Source organism: Salvelinus alpinus, chromosome 12, assembly GCF_045679555.1.
Source record: "Salvelinus alpinus chromosome 12, SLU_Salpinus.1, whole genome shotgun sequence".
NCBI classification, from domain to species: Eukaryota; Metazoa; Chordata; class Actinopteri; order Salmoniformes; family Salmonidae; genus Salvelinus; species Salvelinus alpinus.
This window is the reverse complement of record NC_092097.1, coordinates 1,410,593-1,430,805: the sequence shown is the minus strand read 5'-3', so window position 1 is coordinate 1,430,805 and position 20,213 is coordinate 1,410,593. Positions and strand designations below refer to the sequence as shown.

General features: G+C 42.6%; 1 protein-coding gene across 5 annotated transcripts in view; it reads left to right on the top strand.

Moving 5' to 3' along the window:
* Positions 1-20,213, top strand: part of cpne1 (copine I) — a 62,127-nt gene that overhangs the window by 20,686 nt on the left and 21,228 nt on the right. For all 5 annotated transcript variants that reach the window (XM_071334666.1, XM_071334661.1, XM_071334662.1 and 2 more), the window contains 12 exons: positions 613-744; positions 850-1,029; positions 1,363-1,437; positions 1,578-1,649; positions 1,757-1,840; positions 6,006-6,095; positions 6,465-6,557; positions 9,940-10,023; positions 10,121-10,180; positions 15,087-15,220; positions 18,911-18,965; positions 19,047-19,098. In XM_071334666.1, the coding sequence (XP_071190767.1) occupies positions 613-744; positions 850-1,029; positions 1,363-1,437; positions 1,578-1,649; positions 1,757-1,840; positions 6,006-6,095; positions 6,465-6,557; positions 9,940-10,023; positions 10,121-10,180; positions 15,087-15,220; positions 18,911-18,965; positions 19,047-19,098 (1,111 nt within the window). The remainder of the gene's footprint in view (positions 1-612; positions 745-849; positions 1,030-1,362; positions 1,438-1,577; positions 1,650-1,756; positions 1,841-6,005; positions 6,096-6,464; positions 6,558-9,939; positions 10,024-10,120; positions 10,181-15,086; positions 15,221-18,910; positions 18,966-19,046; positions 19,099-20,213) is intronic.

Below are 20,213 nucleotides of genomic sequence, written 5' to 3'. Positions count from 1 at the left end.
TTCATGGTTCGGGCTAGGCCCCTTATTTCCAGTGAAGATAAATCTTAATGCTACAGCAGACAATGACATTCTAGATGATTCTGTGCTTCCAACTTTGTGGCAACAGTTTGGGGAAGTCCCTTTCCTGTTTCAGCATGACAATGCATCTGTGCACATAGGGAGGTCCATACAGAAATGGTTTGTCTGCATAGAGCCCTGACCTCAACCCCATCAAACACCTTTGGGATGAATTGGAATGCCGACTGCGAGCCAGGCCTAATCGCCAAACATCAGTGCCCGACCTCACTAACGTTCTTGTGGCTGAATGGAAGCAAGTCCCTGCAGCTATGTTCCCACCTAGTGGAAAGCCTTCCCAGAAGAATGGAGGCTGTTATAGCAGCAAAGGGGGGACCAACTCCATATTAATGCCCATGATTTTGGAATGAGATGTTCGACGAGCAGGTCTCTACATACTATCTATGAATTTGAGAGGATTTTCCTTTCCCTGGCCCTATCCCTCAGCTTTATACCAAAACAAGTGGCAGGGGCCCTATTGTTTATAATTGCAGAGCAGACTGTGGCTTTAATATACAGTCATAATTGATCAATTTTTTTTCTTCCTGTGTTTTTCAGATGGATACTCAATGTGTGTCAAAAGTAGAGCTTTCCATCTCATGCAGCAATCTCCTCGACAAAGACGTTGGATCCAAGTCCGACCCCCTCTGCGTGATGCTGCAGAGCATCGGGGATGACAAGTGGACCGAGGTAGGGAGAAAGCACTAACTAATTCAAACATCTAATAATTGTTCATGTATAAAATGAAATGGCCTATGGTTTGTTCATGAAGATGCTTTCTGTCTCACTATACAGTTGGACCGCACGGAGAGGGTGAAGAACTGCCAGGACCCTGAGTTCTCCAAGAAGCTGCTCCTGGACTACCACTTTGAGAAAGTGCAGACGTTGAAGCTGGGTGTCTATGACATAGACAACAAGTCTGTTGATCTGAATGATGATGACTTCCTGGGGGGTTTTGAGTGCACACTGGGACAGGTTAGTATATAAGAAAGTGTTAACCAATTATTCTCACATCATTGTGTCCTTGTGTTGAATCTTTTATTTTCTCAGGTAATAACTTAACCAGTAGATGCTGCTGAGGGGAGGACAGCTCATAATATTGGCCGGAACGGAGCAAATGGAATGGCATCAAACACATTGAAACCATGTTTTTGATGTATTTCATACCGTTCCGCTCCAGCCAATACCACGAGCCCGTCCTCCCACATTTAAGGTGCCACCAACCTCCTGTGAACTTAACCCAATGTTGTTTTGGAATTTCTTTACCTATGGTGGTGTGCCTCCAACGAACAACCATTTGCCTTTCAGATTGTGTCCAGCAAGAAGCTTACCAGACCTCTACAAATGAAGAAGGGTAAGCCTGCAGGCAAAGGCACCATTACTGTAAGTATTTAAGTGGCTGTGTAAATGTAAAATGGTCCCACTTATGTAAATTTTGTGATAACAACCATAAGGTAATGCAAACAGTGTCTTGAGATGATCATATGAATTCCCTAATTTGTGCTTTATTGTGTGTGTTAAAGATTACTGCTGAGGAGATAAAGGATAACAGGGACATCGTGCTGGAGTTGGAGGCTAAAGGCCTGGATAAGAAGGTACAATAAATGTTCTACATTTATTAAGGAGTAATAAACAGTTTTCTAAATTCTCTCCCGCCCATTATTCATTTGCCAGTGCTCCTATTTGTCTCTCTCTCTTGCAGGACTTGTTTGGGAAATCTGATCCATTCCTAGAGTTCTTTAAGCAAGAAGATGATGGCAAGTGGCAGCTGGTTCACAGAACAGAGGTACTATCACAATATTTGTTTGTCTTAAGTACCCAATGGCTACCGTTGACTGGGTGTGTCGAAAGAAATGGGGGTGTAGAATACAGGTGTATCGAATGCGCAAATATAATTGGTCTGACTTTGTCAGTTCTTGCCAGCGATGGCAGAGATTTGTGGAGACCAGGCTTGTAGAGAAAGGCGCATCAAAATAAAGTTGTGGAAACTCAGAATGAACTTGTCATAAAATCACTCATACTGTGGGAAAACAAGCATGTAAATTAGCACTGACCCCAATTAGTTGACAGGTTGATATACAGTACCAGTCAAAGTTTGGACACAGCTACTCCTTCAAGGGTTTTTCTTTATTTTGTGACAATTTTCTACATTGTTGAATAATAGTGAAGACATCAGAACTATGAAATAACACACAGAATCATGTAGTAACCAAAAAAGTGTTAAACAAATCCAAAAATATTTTATATTTGAGATTCTTCAAAGTAGCAACCCTTTGCATACTCTTGTCATTCTCTCAACCAACTTCATGAGGTAGTCAACTGGAATGCATTTAAATTAACGGGTGTGCCTTGTTGATTTGTGGAATTTCTTTCCTTAAAGCGTTTGAGGCAATCAGTTGTGTTGTAACAAGGTTGGGGTGGTATACAGAAGATTGCCCTATTTGGTAAAAGACCAAGTCCATATTATGGCAAGAACAGCTCAAATAAGCAAAGAGAAATGACAGTCCACCATTACTTTAACACATGAAAGTCAGTCAATCAGAAAATGTCAAGAACTTTTAAAGTTTCTTCAAGTGCAGTCACAAAAACCATCAAGCGCTATGATGAAACTGGCTCTCATGAGGACCGCCACAGGAAAGGAAGACCCAGAGTTCCTCTGCTGCAGAGGATAACTTCATTAGAGTTACCAGCCTCAGAAATTGCAGCCCAAATGAATGCTTCAGAGTTCAAGTAACAGACATCTCAACATCAACTGTTCAGAGGTGATGTGCGTGAATCAGGCCTTCATGGTCGAATTGCTGCAAAGAAACCACAACTAAAGGACACCAATATGAAGAAAGGGCTTGCTAGGGCCAAGAAACACGAGCAATGGACATTAGACCCCAGGAAATCTGTCCTTTTGGTCTGATGAGTCGAAATATGAGATTTTTGGTTCCAACCGCCGTGTCTTTGTAAGACGCAGAGTACGTGAACGGATGATCTCCGCATGTGTGGTTACCACCGTGAAGCATGGAGGAGGAGGATGTGTGATTCTGTGGGGGTGCTTTGCTAGTGATACTGTCTGTGATGTATTTAGAATTGAAGGCACACTTAACCAGCATGGCTACCACAGCATTCTGCAGCGATACACCATCCCATCTGGTTTGTGCTTAGTGGGGCTATCATTTTTTTTTCACAGGACAATGACCCAACACACCTCCACAATCAATTGTGGCCTCCACAATCACCCGACCTCAACCCAGTTGAGATGATTTTGAATGAGTAGGACCGCAGAGTGAAGGAAAAGCAGCCAACAAGTGCTCAGTGTATGTGGGAACTCCTTCAAGACTGAAAAGCATTCCAGGTGAAGCTGGTTGAGAGAATGCCAAGAGTGTGCAAAGGGTGGCTACTTTGAAGAATCTCAAATGTAAAATATATTTTGATTTGTTTAACACTTGTGTGTTATTTCATAGTTTTAATGTCTTCACTTATTCTACAATGTAGGAAATAGTAAAATTAAGAAAAACCCTTGAAAGAGCAGGTGTGTACAAACTTTTGACTGGTACTGTGTGCATACAGATATATATATATCTGAACTAATGCATTGCAGAAGCCTAGACTAAAAGCCAATTTTTGTTCGGTTTGAAAATGTGGACGGAGGCTCCATATGGAGGGTGTGACGCAATTGTGGAGCCTCTAGAGGCATGCGGAGGCCAAATCAAACTCTTTACCGCATTGCCATGCGCCTCCTAAATTGTGTAACAATGCGGAGGGCTCTGTATAGCTCCGCATTGACATGATTGGTTGACGGTAGTTGGGGGCGGTACATCCTGTATAAACTCACTTCCTTGACAACAGCTCTGCACTGCTCCGCGAAGCACAAGTAGTATGAATGCCCTGACTTCTGCTTAGGCCATACCACCGTAAATGCTGCATGGCCAATGCAGATGTCGGATTGACCATGCGCCCAGAATGCACTTCTCTCTCCAGAATGCGCTCTCTCCCGCCAATTTGTGCACATTCATTGTTTAATAACTTCGTAGTGTGAATTGTTTGCATTTCATCGTTAGTGTATATTAATTCCCCATTACATATATCACCAGTCGTACATTTACTGTTAATTCCTGTAATTTGTAATCTACAATGTTTGCTACTTTGGTTATGGTCACTTATTTTAATGCATTCAATATTGTAATTATAATAATAATAATAATAGTCTTCCTGTTCTCATTGTCTGAGTGGACACATTGTTTGCAGAGAGCAGAACCTATGCCACACTTGTGAGAAACAAGTTTATTCTATGAGCTCCTGCCAAATTCAAGCATGGATTCTTATCCCTTGAGCAAACAGCCTACAGCTGTGTCTGTCCAGAGCTCACTGGCATGCTAAACTCTGAGGGCACAGAATATTTTATGTGATGTTGCAAGTTCGCTAGTGCAAGCTTCAGGCTGGACCCAAGTTAATAGTTGATACAAAGTTTCAAGTTCTTTGCAGACAGGCCATGTATAGCTAATGTGATTTATAGGATGTTTATTTTCATCAGGATATTTTCTACTTGCAGGCTGCAATGTATTTATTTGGCTTTATGTAGGCTATCTTTACATAGTTGGCAATATAAGTAACTTTTTAGGTATTTCATTTTTGATAGAATTTTGATTATCCACATGACAATGATTTTGAAATGTTATTATACATTTTAATTAAACTGTTTAACGAAAATGTGCATATGAATACCGTAACTGGCACGCAGATCGGTAGAAATGGTAAGATAAATTGGCGTTCACATGAGGAAGGTTGCCTACTCCTCATGTAGCCTATTACTGGCAACTTCTGGAGAGTAATGGCAAGAGTCTGTGAAAGCCAACAGGAGCGGTAGGATGGTTAAGGTTTTTTCTTCTGGTTATCTAGATCTCTGGCGCCCTCTTGAGGCATCAAACTGTAAGCTTAAATGGTCAGACAAGCTCAATGTGTACAGTTGATTTTATTTTATATGGAAAACTACACGTTAGAAAAATGTACAGAAATTGATGGGTCGAAAGAACAGACGACTTTCGGTCGAACAATATTTTTTTTTTTGTCGGGGCAGCCCAATTTGTAAATGCTCGTACCATTTGGTGTTGTGAACATTTTACATTATCACGTTTCATTGCGGTTGTGTAGGTTACTGTGCCTAATGTTGAAGGTTAAACTTGTCAATGTCCCATTTCTAAACACCAATAGCAAGCTTGCGCAAGGGTAGACCTATTGGTTTGCCTGCCCGGCTAGAAGTTTGCTGGCAGAAATAGCCTACCGTCTGATATCAAGACATTTTGATATCAGGAAATTAAAATTAGATTACACATCTTCATGTTTCATCACGATTGCGTATTTTTTTATTTTTTTTCATGTGAACTCATCCTCTTTAGCAGTCATGCATTTCCTCAAGGAAATTGACTAGGAGACTGAATAAAATACTCTTCGGATGTTCATGATGAATAGTGTACCGGTAATAATTTGTCATGTTTGCTTTCATAAAAGTTTGAGTTGTGTATGTAATTAAAACTGCTTTTGGCAGTTAGTTAACCTCCATGCATTTCCTAAAGGAGAGGGAACAAAATAGGATACTCTTCTGAGCAGTGATAACAACGTTCAATCAAGAGACCATCCAATAACGGTGCTCTTTCGCCACGCCCATTTCTTTTGATACACTCACTTCTTTCCACCCGCCCATTACTCCGAGGCCAATCAGGGACACAGCTACCGATACTGTATTTTTTATTATCTTTCTGATGAAGTTACTTTGACTTGAACGGTGTGCTTGAAACATTCTCTAATAAAGTGGAATTTGTTTTATGGTAAAGCGTATCGTGCCTGACCTTCTAATTTGTCTGTATTGTTATTTTGGCATAGTACAATTTGTAATTTCTATTTGTTGTGACGTGTTGCTCTCAGCCATTTTGTAAAAAAAAACTTTTTTACTTTTTTTTTTTTAGGTTATCAAGAATAATCTGAGTCCATCATGGAAGAAATTCAGTGTGGCTTTGCAAACATTCTGCAATTGTGACATGAGCAAACCAATCAAGGTAAAAGACCATGGCATTTAGACCACATACCCACCCAAGCAAATCATGTAGAGACCTCCCAAAAAAACTTATGGTGTCCTATAGAACCTGTTGAATGACAGATATTGTGACTACTATGTTATGGGGAAAATGAGAGTTCCTCAAAGTTGTGTGTACCTTTTTGACTTAACCTACAGCCCTTTTGTTATGTTACTGGCAGGTCACGTGTTACGATAAGGACAAAGACACAAGTTCAGATATTATAGGCGAGTTTACTTGCACAACCGCCCAGCTTTTGCATGCTAAAGACCGTCCAGCGAGCCTAAGGGAACCCCTCTCCGTCCTTTCTTCTCTCTTAAACTCCCTCTCCTGTCCCTCTTTCTTCGCCAGGTCCACTGCTCTGATTATGATAGTGATGGCTCGCATGAACTTATCGGTGTTTTCCAAACTAATGTGTCGGAGCTACAGAAAGCTGGTTTGCCGGTGAGACCATATCTTCCTTTTTCTTCTAGCAATCTTTAACTTTTTGGTTACCTTACTATTAAGTTTCTGTCTCTTTATGGGTCCCACTTGACATTAAGTTGTAAAGATACCATGTTACGTGCATTTTTAAAGTTTTCTGTGTAATTATAATTACACAAACTTCACTATTTACAAATTGGGACAGTTTCTGTTTACAATTGAATTATTGTTCTATGTGCCTTTTACAGTATAAATATCATATGTTTTACATTGCGTTTGGAAAGTATTCAGACCCCTTGACTTTTTCCACATTTTGTTACATTACAGCCTTATTCTGAAATGGATGAAATACTTTTTAATGACCAAGAAAACTGTTTTTCAGTTGGGTTTGCACACTTATTTAAAATCTAACTGAAATATTACATTTGCATAAGTATTCAGACCCTTTACTCAGTATCTTGTTTTAGCACCTTTGGCATCGATTACAGCCTCGAGTCTTCTTCGGTATGACGTTACAAGCTTGGCACACCTGTATTTGGGGAGTTTATACCATTCTTCTCTAGAAGTCGACCGAATATGATTTTTCAACGCCGATACCGATTATTGGAAGACAAAAAAAGCCGATACCAATTAAATCGGTCGAGAGATATATATATATTTGTAATAATGACAATTACAACAATACTGAATGAATGAATGAATTTTAACTTAATATAATACATCAATAAAATCTATTCAGTCTCAAATAAATAATGAAACATGTTCAATTTGGTTTAAATAATGCAAAAACAAAGTGTTGGAGAAAGTAAAAGTGCAATATGTGCCATGTAAGAAAGCTAACGTTTAAGTTCCTTGCTCAGAACATAAGAACATATGAAAGCTGGTGGTTCCTTTTAATTATAGAAATTATAGGAGTATTTCTCTATACCATTTGTATTTCATATACCTTTTGACTATTGGATGTTCTTATAGGCACTTTAGTATTGCCAGCCTAACCTCGGGAGTTGATAGGCTTGAAGTCATAAACAGTGCAATGCTTGAAGCACAGCGAAGAGCTGCTGGCAAATGCAGGAAAGTGCTGTTTGAATGAATGCTTACGAGCCTGCTGCTGCCTACCACCGCTCAGTCAGACTGCTCTATCAAATATCTAGACTTAATTATAATTATAATAACACACAGAAATACGAGCCTTAGGTCATTAATATGGTCGAATCCGGAAACGATCATTTCGAAAACAAAACATTTATTCTTTCAGTGAAATACGGAACCGTTCCGTATTTTATCTAACGGGTGGCATCCCTAAGTCTAAATATTGCTGTTACATTGCACATCCTTCAATGTTATGTCATAATTATGTACAATTCTGGCAAATTAATTACGGTCTTTGTTAGGAAGAAATGGTCTTCACACAGTTCGCAACGAGCCAGGCGACCCAAACTGCTGCATATACCCTGACTCTGCTTGCACAGAACGCAAGAGATGTGACACAATTTCCCTAGTTAAAAGAAATTCATGTTAGCAGGCAATATTAACTAAATATGCAGGTTTAAAAAATATATACTTGTGTATTGATTTTAAAATAAGGCATTGATGTTCATGGTTAGGTACACATTGGTGCAACAACAGTGCTTTTTTCGCGAATGCGCTTGTTAAATCATCACCCATTTGGCGAAGTAGGCTGTGGTTCGATGATAAAATAAACAGGCACCGCATCGATTATATGCAACGCTGGATAAGCTAGATAACTACACATGGTTGATGATATTACTAGTTTAACTAGTGATTATGTTAAGATTGTTTTTTATAAGATAAGTTTAATGCTAGCTAGTAACTTAACTTGGCTCCTTACTGCACTCGCGTAACAGGTAGTCAGCCTGCCACGCAGTCTCCTCGTGGAGTGCAATGTAATCGGCCATAATCGGTGTCCAAAAATGCTGATTACCGATTGTTATGGAAACTTGAAGTCGGCCCTAATTAATCGGCCATTCCGATTTAATCGGTCGACCTCTATTCTTCTCTGCAGGTCCTCTCAAGTTCTGTCAGGTTGGTTGGGGAGTGTCGCTGCACAGCTATTTTCAGGTCTCTCCAAAGATGTTAGATCGGTTTCAATTCCGGGCTCTGGCTGGGCCCTTCAAGGACATTTGAGACTTGTCCCGCAGCCACTCCTACATTGTCTTGGCTGTGTGCTTAGGGTTGTTGTCCTGTTGGAAGGTGAACCTTCGCCCCAGTCTAAGCTCCTTAGTGCTCTGGAGAAGTTTTTCATCAAGGATCTCTTTGTACTTTGCTCTGTTCATCTTACCCTCAATCTGACTAGTCTCCCAGTCCCTGCTGCTGAAAAACATCCCCACAGCATGATGCTGCCACCACCATGCTTCACCGTAGGGATGGTGCCAGGTTTCCTCCAGACATGACGCTTGGCATTCAGGCCAAAGAGTTCAATCTTGGTTTAATCAGACCAGAGAATCTTGTTTCTCATGGTCGGAGAGTCCTTTAGGTGCCTTTTGGCAAACTCCAAGCGTGCTGTCATGTGCCTTTTACTGAGGAGTGGCTTCCATCTGGCCACTCTACCATAAAGGCCTGATTGGTGGTGCTGCAGAGATGGTTGTCCTTCTGGAAGGGTCTCCCATCTCCACAGAGGAACTCAAGAGCTCTGTCAGAGTGACCATTGGGTTCTTGGTCACCCTCCTGACCAAGGCCCTTCTCCACCGATTGCTAAGTTTGTCTCGGCAGCTAACTCTAGGAAGAGTCTCGGTGGTTCCAAACTTCTTACATTTATGAATGATGGAGGTCACTGTGTTCTTTGGGACTTTCAATGCTTCGGAAATGTTTTGGTACCCTTCCCCAGATCTGTGCCTCGACACAATCCTGTCTTGGAGCTCTACGGACAATTCCTTTGACCTCATGGCTTGGTTTTTGCTCTGACATGCACTGTCAACTGTGGGACCTTATATAGACAGGTGTGTGCCTTTCCAAATCATGTCCAATCAATTGAATTTACTTCAAGTGGACTCCAAGTTGTTCAAACATCTCAAGGATGCTGAATGGAAACAGGATGCATCTGAGCTCAATTTCGAGTCTCATAGCAAAGGGTCAGAATACATATGTAAATACATACATGTTAATATATGTATTCATATATTAATTTGCGAAAAAGTATAACCTGTTTTCACTTTGTCATTATGGGGTATTGTGTGTAGATTGATGAGGAACATATTTAAGAATAAGGCTGTAATGTAACAAAATGTAGAAAAAGGGAAGGGGTCTGAATACTTTCCGAATGCACTGTATAAGATCTGAGCAACTTAATGTAAAGGGTTTCCACCTCATTTATCTAATCATGGTGAAGGTAGTTTATTATTTGAGTTAGGTTTATATTAAACCTTTTTTATTGACGTTTAATCAGGTGGAGTTTGACTGTGTCCATCCAGAGAAGCAGAAGAAGAAGAGTTACAAAAACTCTGGAATAATCAGTGTCAAGGGCTGCCAGGTAGGTTATAATTCATTGCACAGTAGCTTATCATTAGCCCTTAGATTCTACCTTCTAAATTGTGTTACTTCTAAAGCTATTTATAATTTCCCTCTAGATACAGGCACGGTACACATTCCTGGACTATGTCATGGGAGGTTGCCAAATAAATTTTACGGTAAGTGCAAGCGCTTCAGACACAATCAGAAATAATAGGTTGATGTTGTGCTTATTAGTTAATGTCCAAAACTCAAGCATTATAATTGATGGATTGAAAATGCACTAATGAAGATAAGTTAAAGGGGCAATCCGGGATTCAAAAAAACACCCCACCATTTGTCTTGGTAAACAGCTGAGGGGTGGGGCTGTGGAAATGTAACCACTCAAAATCATAGACTGAGTACAGTTTTTGTTTACAATTACATTGATTATAAAGAATGGCGTAAAACAAGCTTATATTTTGGGTTCGGATGGGGTATGACAAATGGACTAAGATCGTAAGGTATTTACATGTTATATTCTTTAAAGACATTTACATTTACATTTAAGTCATTTAGCAGACGCTCTTATCCAGAGCGACTTACAAATTGGTGCATTCACCTTATGATATCCAGTGGAACAACCACTTTACAATAGTGCATCTAACTCTTTTAAGGGGGGGGGGTTAGAAGGATTACTTTATCATATCCTAGGTATTCCTTAAAGAGGTGGGGTTTCAGGTGTCTCCGGAAGGTGGTGATTGACTCCGCTGACCTGGCGTCGTGAGGGAGTTTGTTCCACCATTGGGGTGCCAGAGCAGCGAACAGTTTTGACTGGGCTGAGCGGGAACTGTACTTCCTCAGAGGTAGGGAGGCGAGCAGGCCAGAGGTGGATGAACGCAGTGCCCTTGTTTGGGTGTAGGGCCTGATCAGAGCCTGAAGGTACGGAGGTGCCGTTCCCCTCACAGCTCCGTAGGCAAGCACCATGGTCTTGTAGCGGATGCGAGCTTCAACTGGAAGCCAGTGGAGAGAGCGGAGGAGCGGGGTGACGTGAGAGAACTTGGGAAAGTTGAACACCAGACGGGCTGCGGCGTTCTGGATGAGTTGTAGGGGTTTAATGGCACAGGCAGGGAGCCCAGCCAACAGCGAGTTGCAGTAATCCAGACGGGAGATGACAAGTGCCTGGATTAGGACCTGCGCCGCTTCCTGCGTGAGGCAGGGTCGTACTCTGCGAATGTTGTAGAGCATGAACCTACAGGAACGGGTCACCGCCTTGATGTTAGTTGAGAACGACAGGGTGTTGTCCAGGATCACGCCAAGGTTCTTAGCACTCTGGGAGGAGGACACAATGGAGTTGTCAACCGTGATGGCGAGATCATGGAACGGGCAGTCCTTCCCCGGGAGGAAGAGCAGCTCCGTCTTGCCGAGGTTCAGCTTGAGGTGGTGATCCGTCATCCACACTGATATGTCTGCCAGACATGCAGAGATGCGATTCACCACCTGGTTATCAGAGGGGGGAAAGGAGAAGATTAATTGTGTGTCGTCTGCATAGCAATGATAGGAGAGACCATGTGAGGATATGACAGAGCCAAGTGACTTGGTGTATAGCGAGAATAGGAGAGGGCCTAGAACAGAGCCCTGGGGGACACCAGTGGTGAGAGCACGTGGTGCGGAGACAGATTCTCGCCACGCCACCTGGTAGGAGCGACCTGTCAGGTAGGACGCAATCCAAGCGTGGGCCGCGCCGGAGATGCCCAGCTCGGAGAGGGTGGAGAGGAGGATATGATGGTTCACAGTATCAAAGGCAGCCGATAGGTCTAGAAGGATGAGAGCAGAGGAGAGAGAGTTAGCTTTAGCAGTGCGGAGCGCCTCCGTGACACAGAGAAGAGCAGTCTCAGTTGAATGACTAGTCTTGAAACCTGACTGATTTGGATCAAGAAGGTCATTCTGAGAGAGATAGCAGGAGAGCTGGCCAAGGACGGCACGTTCAAGAGTTTTGGAGAGAAAAGAAAGAAGGGATACTGGTCTGTAGTTGTTGACATCGGAGGGATCGAGTGTAGGTTTTTTCAGAAGGGGTGCAACTCTCGCTCTCTTGAAGACGGAAGGGACGTAGCCAGCGGTCAAGGATGAGTTGATGAGCGAGGTGAGGTAAGGGAGAAGGTCTCCGGAAATGGTCTGGAGAAGAGAGGAGGGGATAGGGTCAAGCGGGCAGGTTGTTGGGCGGCCGGCCGTCACAAGACGCGAGATTTCATCTGGAGAGAGAGGGGAGAAAGAGGTCAAAGCACAGGGTAGGGCAGTGTGAGCAGAACCAGCGGTGTCGTTTGACTTAGCAAACGAGGATCGGATGTCGTCGACCTTCTTTTCAAAATGGTTGACGAAGTCATCAGCAGAGAGGGAGGAGGGGGGAGGAGGGGGAGGAGGATTCAGGAGGGAGGAGAAGGTGGCAAAGAGCTTCCTAGGGTTAGAGGCAGATGCTTGGAATTTAGAGTGGTAGAAATTGGCTTTAGCAGCAGAGACAGAAGAGGAGAATGTAGAGAAGAGGTAGTGAAAGGATGCCAGGTCCGCAGGTAGGCGAGTTTTCCTCCATTTCCGCTCGGCTGCCCGGAGCCCTGTTCTGTGAGCTCGCAATGAGTCGTCGAGCCACGGAGCAGGAGGGGAGGACCGAGCCGGCCTGGAGGATAGGGGACATAGAGAGTCAAAGGATGCAGAAAGGGAGGAGAGGAGGGTTGAGGAGGCAGAATCAGGAGATAGGTTGGAGAAGGTTTGAGCAGAGGGAAGAGATGATAGGATGGAAGAGGAGAGAGAGCGAAGGTTGGGACGGCGCGATACCATCCGAGTAGGGGCAGTGTGGGAAGTGTTGGATGAGAGCGAGAGGGAAAAGGATACAAGGTAGTGGTCGGAGACTTGGAGGGGAGTTGCAATGAGATTAGTGGAAGAACAGCATCTAGTAAAGATGAGGTCAAGCGTATTGCCTGCCTTGTGAGTAGGGGGGGAAGGTGAGAGGGTGAGGTCAAAAGAGGAGAGGAGTGGAAAGAAGGAGGCAGAGAGGAATGAGTCAAAGGTAGACGTGGGGAGGTTAAAGTCACCCAGAACTGTGAGAGGTGAGCCATCCTCAGGAAAGGAACTTATCAGGGCGTCAAGCTCATTGATGAACTCTCCAAGGGAACCTGGAGGGCGATAAATGATAAGGATGTTAAGCTTGAAAGGGCTGGTAACTGTGACAGCATGGAATTCAAAGGAGGCGATAGACAGATGGGTCAGGGGAGAAAGAGAGAATGTCCACTTGGGAGAGATGAGGATCCCAGTGCCACCACCCCGCTGACCAGAAGCTCTCGGGGTGTGCGAGAACACGTGGGCAGACGAGGAGAGAGCAGTAGGAGTAGCAGTGTTATCAGTGGTAATCCATGTTTCCGTCAGTGCCAAGAAGTCGAGGGACTGGAGGGAAGCATAGGCTGAGATGAACTCTGCCTTGTTGGCCGCAGATCGGCAGTTCCAGAGGCTGCCTGAGACCTGGAACTCCACGTGGGTCGTGCGCGCTGGGACCACCAGGTTAGAGTAGCAGCGGCCACGCGGTGTGAAGCGTTTGTATGGTCTGTGCAGAGAGGAGAGAACAGGGATAGACAGACACATAGTTGACAGGCTACAGAAGAGGCTACGCTAATGCAAAGGAGATTGGAATGACAAGTGGACTACACGTCTCGAATGTTCAGAAAGTTAAGCTTACGTTGCAAAAAATCTTATTGACTAAAATGATATAGTACTGCTGGCTGGTGAAATAGGCTAGCTAGCAGTGGCTGCGTTGTTGACTTTGTTTGAAAGTGTAGCTGGCTAGGTAACCTCTAACTGGCTAGGTAACCTCGACAATTACTCCAGACTACACAATTATCTTGGATACAAAGACGGCTATGTAGCCAGCTAAGATCAAACAAATCAAACTGTTGTACTGTAATGAAATGAAATGTAATACTACCTGTAATACTACCTGTGGAGCAAAGCGGAATGCAACTACTCGCTCCAAACCAAACCGGAAGTGCGTATCGTAGAGGGAGAGGCAATAGAAGTGTTGTTTCTTGTATTATTGTCTTTTGTGTCTTTAGAGGACTGCTTCACCTTAATGTCCCCTTTCCCTTTTCTTCTGTCCTTATTTTGTCCCACTTTGTCCCTTCTTCTCTTCTGCCAACTAGACACTCCTTGTTAGCTAGCTAGCTTCTTTCAGGAATGTCCCTAGCAACTGCCTAGCAACAGGTAAACAACTTAGCTAGCTAAGAAAACGGTATAATTTTATGAAAAATTGTTACTTTTTCAAAAGCCTTTCTTCTTTGTTTGCTGCTTGTTTGGTCTCCTATTCAGTTTGCAGTTTTCTTTTGATTTTTTCCCGATGTACTTTACTCTAAAAAAACATTTAAATTTCAATATTTGTAGGAGCTCATCTTTTCAGCTGCTGCTGCTTAATTTGGAACTCCGGAACAAAGGGCAATTTAATAATTTTTCAACCTCCTTTTTAAGTATCTCCAGCACAATACCAGTGTTTACATATGTGAAAACGGTGCATTTCTACATTGTGCCGAAAAACTATGAAGTTCTACCCGAAGACGCCATCAAAAGTTAAAACATTTTAGAAGCACTGTGACATGGGGAGCAATAAAATACCCTCGCTCTGGCTAGAAACTCGTTGCAGGTTTTGAAAGTCACTGTAAGTGGGACCACTGTCTTACTTTCTTTCTTTTAATCCTACCCTGTGAGCTGGTCAGAGGATGGATGGATGGAAGGAAGGGAGGGAGGGAAAGGGGGATATCTAGCTAGTTGTACAACTGAATGCATTCAACTGAAATGTGTCTTCCGCATTAACCCAGTGAGGAAGTCTGCTGATTGTCTTGTGGAGGGCAGCCACTTGACTTCTAACCACAGATCATAGAACCGTGTTGTTTTCACGTATGTAGACACTGGTTTGGTGCTGGAGATAAATAATGAGTATGAAATGTGGCGGAATTGCCCTTTTTAAGAATCAATGGCTACATCGTTTAAACATTGCTTATTTTAAATTAGTATTTTATATTTTTTGTGCCAATTGGACTTCATCACTCAGGGTTCCTATATTTCTCTAAGGTGGGCATTGACTTCACTGGGTCAAACGGCGACCCTCGATCCCCACAGTCCCTGCATTACCTGAGTCCTGACGGTCTGAACCAGTACCTGGCGGCCACCTGGTCAGTGGGCCTGGTGGTCCAGGACTATGACACGTAAGAAGAACACTCTTTCTGCTCTGTAGAACGCCCAAGAGGGAAGAGGCCATGAGTAAATTAATAGACGTTCCCATGCTTGTTCAATGAACCATAAACAATTAATGAACATGCACATGTGGAACGGTCGTTAAGACACTAACAGCTTACAGACGATAGGCAATTAAGGTCACAGTTATGAAAACTTAGGACACTAAAGAGGCCTTTCTACTGACTCTGAAAAACACCCAAATAAAAATGCCCAGGGTCCTTGCTCATCTGCGTGAACGTGCCTTAGGCATGAGGACTGCAGATGTGGCCATGGCAATAAATTGCAATGTCTGTACTGTGAGACGCCTAAGACAGCGCTACAGGGAGACAGGATGGACAGCTGATCATCCTCGCAGTGGCAGACCACGTGTAACAACGCCTATACAAGATCAGTACATCCGAACATCACACCTGCGGGACAGGTACAGGATGGCAACAACAACTGCCCGAGTTACACCAGGGACGCACAATCCCTCCATCAGTGCTCAGACTGTCCGCAATACACTGAGAGACGCTGGACTGAGGGCTTGTAGGCCTGATGTAAGGCAGGTCCTCACCAGACGTCACCGGTAACAGCATCGCCAATGGGCACAGACCCACCATCGCTGGACCAGACAGGACTGGCAAAAAGTGCTCTTCACTGATGAGTCGCGGTTTTGTCTCACCAGGGGTGATGGTCGGATTTGCGTTTATCGTCGAAGGAAATAAGCGTTACACCGAGGCCTGTACACTGGAGCGGGATCGATTTGGAGGTGGAGGGTCTGTCATGGTCTAGGGTGGTGTGTCACAGCATCATCGGACTGCCTGCAATGACAAGCTCAATCTCAACGCTGTGCTTTACAGGGAAGACATCCTCCTCCCTCATGTGGTACCCTTCCTGCAGGCTCATCCTGACACAAACAAATATTTACACATGTTAAGTTTGCTGAAAATAAATGCAGTTGACAGTGAGAGGATTTTATACTCCCATAGTAGCCTCCCATCGTCTGTTCTGGGCTTGGGGATTGTGAAGAGAACTCTGGTGGCATGTCTTGTAGTAAAACAGAGAGCGCGGTGCATTCAACATGTCATAACACTGCATAGAGAGAAATCTAAGACGACAACATAGCATGGCAGCAACACATGAAAACACATGACAACAGCATGGCAGTAGCACAAAACATGGTACAATCATTATTGGGCACATACAACAGCACAAAGGGAAAGAAGGTAGAGACAGCAAACCATCTTGGCTACGGTTGCATCAACATGTTTTGACCATGTAACACTGCATAGCTAACACTACATGAAGAGAGACCTAAGACCACAACACAGCATGGCAGCAAAGCATGGCAGCAGCACAAGCATTATTGGGCACATTCAACAGCACAAAGGGCAAGAAGGTAGAGACAACAATACGTCAGGGACGACAAACCATCTTGGCTGCGATTGCATTAACATGTTTTGACCACGTTTACAGTCCAGGGTTACTCCCAAGCAGTTTAGATACCTCAACTTGCTCAGTGTCCACGTTATTTATTTCAAGGTTTAGTTGAGGTTTAGGGTTTCGTGAATGATTTGTCCCATATACAATGCTTTTAGTTTTGGCACTAACTGTTGTTGTTTTTTGCCACCCGTTCTGAAAACGGACTGCAGCTCTTTAAGTGGTGACTGTTGAGTGGACATACACAGGCACACAGGCTTTACTCAAAGTTCCATTATAGAACACCCTTTTGTGTTCTGTCAGACAGGTAGTTCTTCATCAACAATATAGCAGGGGGAGTATAGCCATAACACATACGTTTTTCCCAGCAGCAGACTATGATCAATAATGTCAAAAGCCGCACTGAAGTCTCACCAAAAAAACTCCCACAATCTTTATAATCAATTTCTCTCAGCCAATCATCAGTCATTTGTGTAAGTGCTGTGCTTGTTGATTGTCCTTCCCTATAAGCATGCTGGAATTCTGTTGTCAATTTGTTTACTGTAAAATAGCATTGTATCTGGTCAAACACAATTTTTCCATAGGTTTTCAGAGGGTTGGTAACAGGCTGATTGGTCGGCTATTTGAGCCAGTAAAGGGGGCTTTACTATTCATGGGTAGGGGAATGACTTTTGCTTCCCTCCAGGCCTGAGGACACATACTTTCTAGTAGGCTTAGATTGAAGAGATGGCGAATAGGAGTGGCAAGTTGTCAGACCCAGGTAGCTTGTTATTGTTGATAGACCACAACAAAAAATGATCCTCTTCCACACTCACTTTACGGAATTCAAAATTTCAATGCTTGTCTTTGATAATTTGGTCAATTATACTTGGATGTGTAGTGTCTGTGTTTTTAGCTGGCATGTCATGCCTAAGCTTGCTAATGTTGCCAAAGAAAAAATCTAAGTAGTTGGCAATATCCAGTAGGTTTTGTGATGAATGAGCCATCTGATTCAATGAATGGTGGTGTTGAGTTTGCCTTTTTGCCTAAAATGTAATTTAAGGTGCTCCAAAGCGACCAGAGGTCGCTGCATTCGATTTCCACGGCGAGTGACATATCCATGGCTGGATGGTAGGATTGATGTGCTTTTATTTTTATCCCAAAAAACTGCCTAGTCCTTGATGACAAGCATACCCATAGCATGATGCAAGCACCACCATGCTTGACAATATGAGGTGGTACGCAGTGATGTGTTAGATTTGCCACAAACAACGACTTGTATTCACAACATAAAGTTCATTTATTTGCCTCATTTTTCTACAGTTTAGTGCCTTATTGCAAACAGGATGCATGTTTTTGATTTTTGATTTAAATTCTGCAAGGGCATCCTTATCACTATGTCGTATAGGGGAGTATTGCAATGTTGTAGATCCATCCTCAGTTTTCTCTTACCACAGCCATTAAACTCGAACTGTTTCAATTGGCCTGAAGGTAAAAATCCATGAGGGGCTTCCTTCCTCTCCAGAAACTGAGCTAGGAAGGATACCTGTATCTTTGTAATGACTGGGTGTATTGATACACCGTCCAAAGTGTAATTAATAACACCATGTTTAAAGGGATATTCAATGTCTGCTTCTTTCCTTTTTACCCATATACAAATGGGTGCCCTTTGCAAGGCATTGGAAAAACCCCTGGTCTTTGTGGTTGAATATGTTTGAAATTCACTGCTCGACTGAGGGATATGTGGGGTAGCAAGATGAGGTAGTCATTAAAAAATCATGTTAAACACTATTATTGCACACAGTGAGTCCATGCCAGTTATTAAGAACCTTTTTACTCCTGAACTTATTTAGGCAAATGAACTTATTGAACTTATTTGCCTAACTTATTTGCTTTAGGCAAATGGGTTGAATACTTTTTGACTCGAGACATTTCAGCTTTTCATTTTTTAAAATTAATTTGTAAACATTTCTGAAAACATATTTCAACTTTGACATTATGGGTAATTGTGTGTAGGTGACACAATCTCATTTTAATAAATGTTACATTCAGGCTGTAACACAACAAAATGTGGGAAAGGTCAAGGGGTGTGACTAATTTCTGAAGGCACTGTAAATGGACTAACATGGCAAGTTTGCCCTGTTACTGTGTTCCTCTCTTGTATTGAGGAGTGGACAACATCCGTCCAATGTTTTCATGTTTCCTCTGTCATTGTGATAGTCTACTCAGATCTCATGTTGTTTTATCTGCTTTCTCAGTGACAAACTCTTCCCTGCCTTTGGATTTGGAGCTCAAGTGCCCCCAGAATTCAAGGTAAAACATAAACTATTTAACTAAAAAAAGAGAAAAACAGGTTTTGTAAGTTAGTTAATCATTATGTTATTTACCCTGCAGGTATCCCATGAATTTGCACTGAACTTCAACCCAAGTAATCCTTACTGTCAAGGTAAATATTTTCCTTCCGTGAAGTGTTTGTTAATATAATGCATGTCTATCGCCTCATGTTTTTTTAATCTAACCTGGCTAGATACAATTTAAAATTGAACCCATACTCGTTGCTTGTTGTTAGGCCAGATGCAGAATTATTTATTCATTATTTATATTTTTTTGCCATTTGCAATTTTTAACAAATATACCTACAGGTGCCATACTCAATGCGGACCATACCCAATACGGGCCGAATAACACTGGGTTTTGTGTTTTCTTCAGTCAACTGAATGCACCGATTAGTTCATAGAACCATGGTTTCTTTATGATCATTCCTCATGTTTTCCTGAACTTTCCAGTAACTTTCTGTGCATTTTAATCACCCAGGAACAGAGTTTGTTTACTACATAATATGCTTACTTTTGGCACAGAGAGGAGTTAGCATTATTAGTATCATCCCAAAAATGTATGTAATCCATGGTACCGACGTTAGCAAAACTGCATAGCAGGCCGAAACTTACAAAGTTTAGTAGCATTGATACTCGAGAAAAACCTGTTCAAGTTTTCTTCCCTCAGAGAATGTCGTTATTTTTGCAGTAATATCTGAATATTCCAATGGTCCGTTAGTTCCATCAAGCCAGCTGAAATTTGTTCACAGCTGCTAATCAATCTAATCTAAGTGCCAAATGGAAGATTAAATTACAATACAATAAAATTGTATTGTCCATGTTACAGCAAACAACAAACAGATGTGGCTGTGAGACTACAGGAAGAAATAGTTTGTTTTGAATAACAAAATTACAGCAATTATTTCAGCAGTGTAGGAAGAGCTAGTTAAAAAGCTAAGATTTTTCCTAATCTTCTTTAGAAACAGATCTTGCATCTCTCTAAACAGCAGGAAACAGATTGTACAATTAACGTTCTTTCCAGTTTTGGACTACGGTGACACCATTTATCAAAATGCAGCAGACCTAGGGCTGTTACGGTGACTGTATTACCGCCACACCGGCGGTCATGAGTCATGACAGCCGTCAAATTCCATGTGACCGTTTAGTCACGGTAATTAGTCATTTCCAAGCCCCGATGCTGCTTTTGGTCATTAGTAGCAAACCAAACTTGATAACTGCCTGGTCC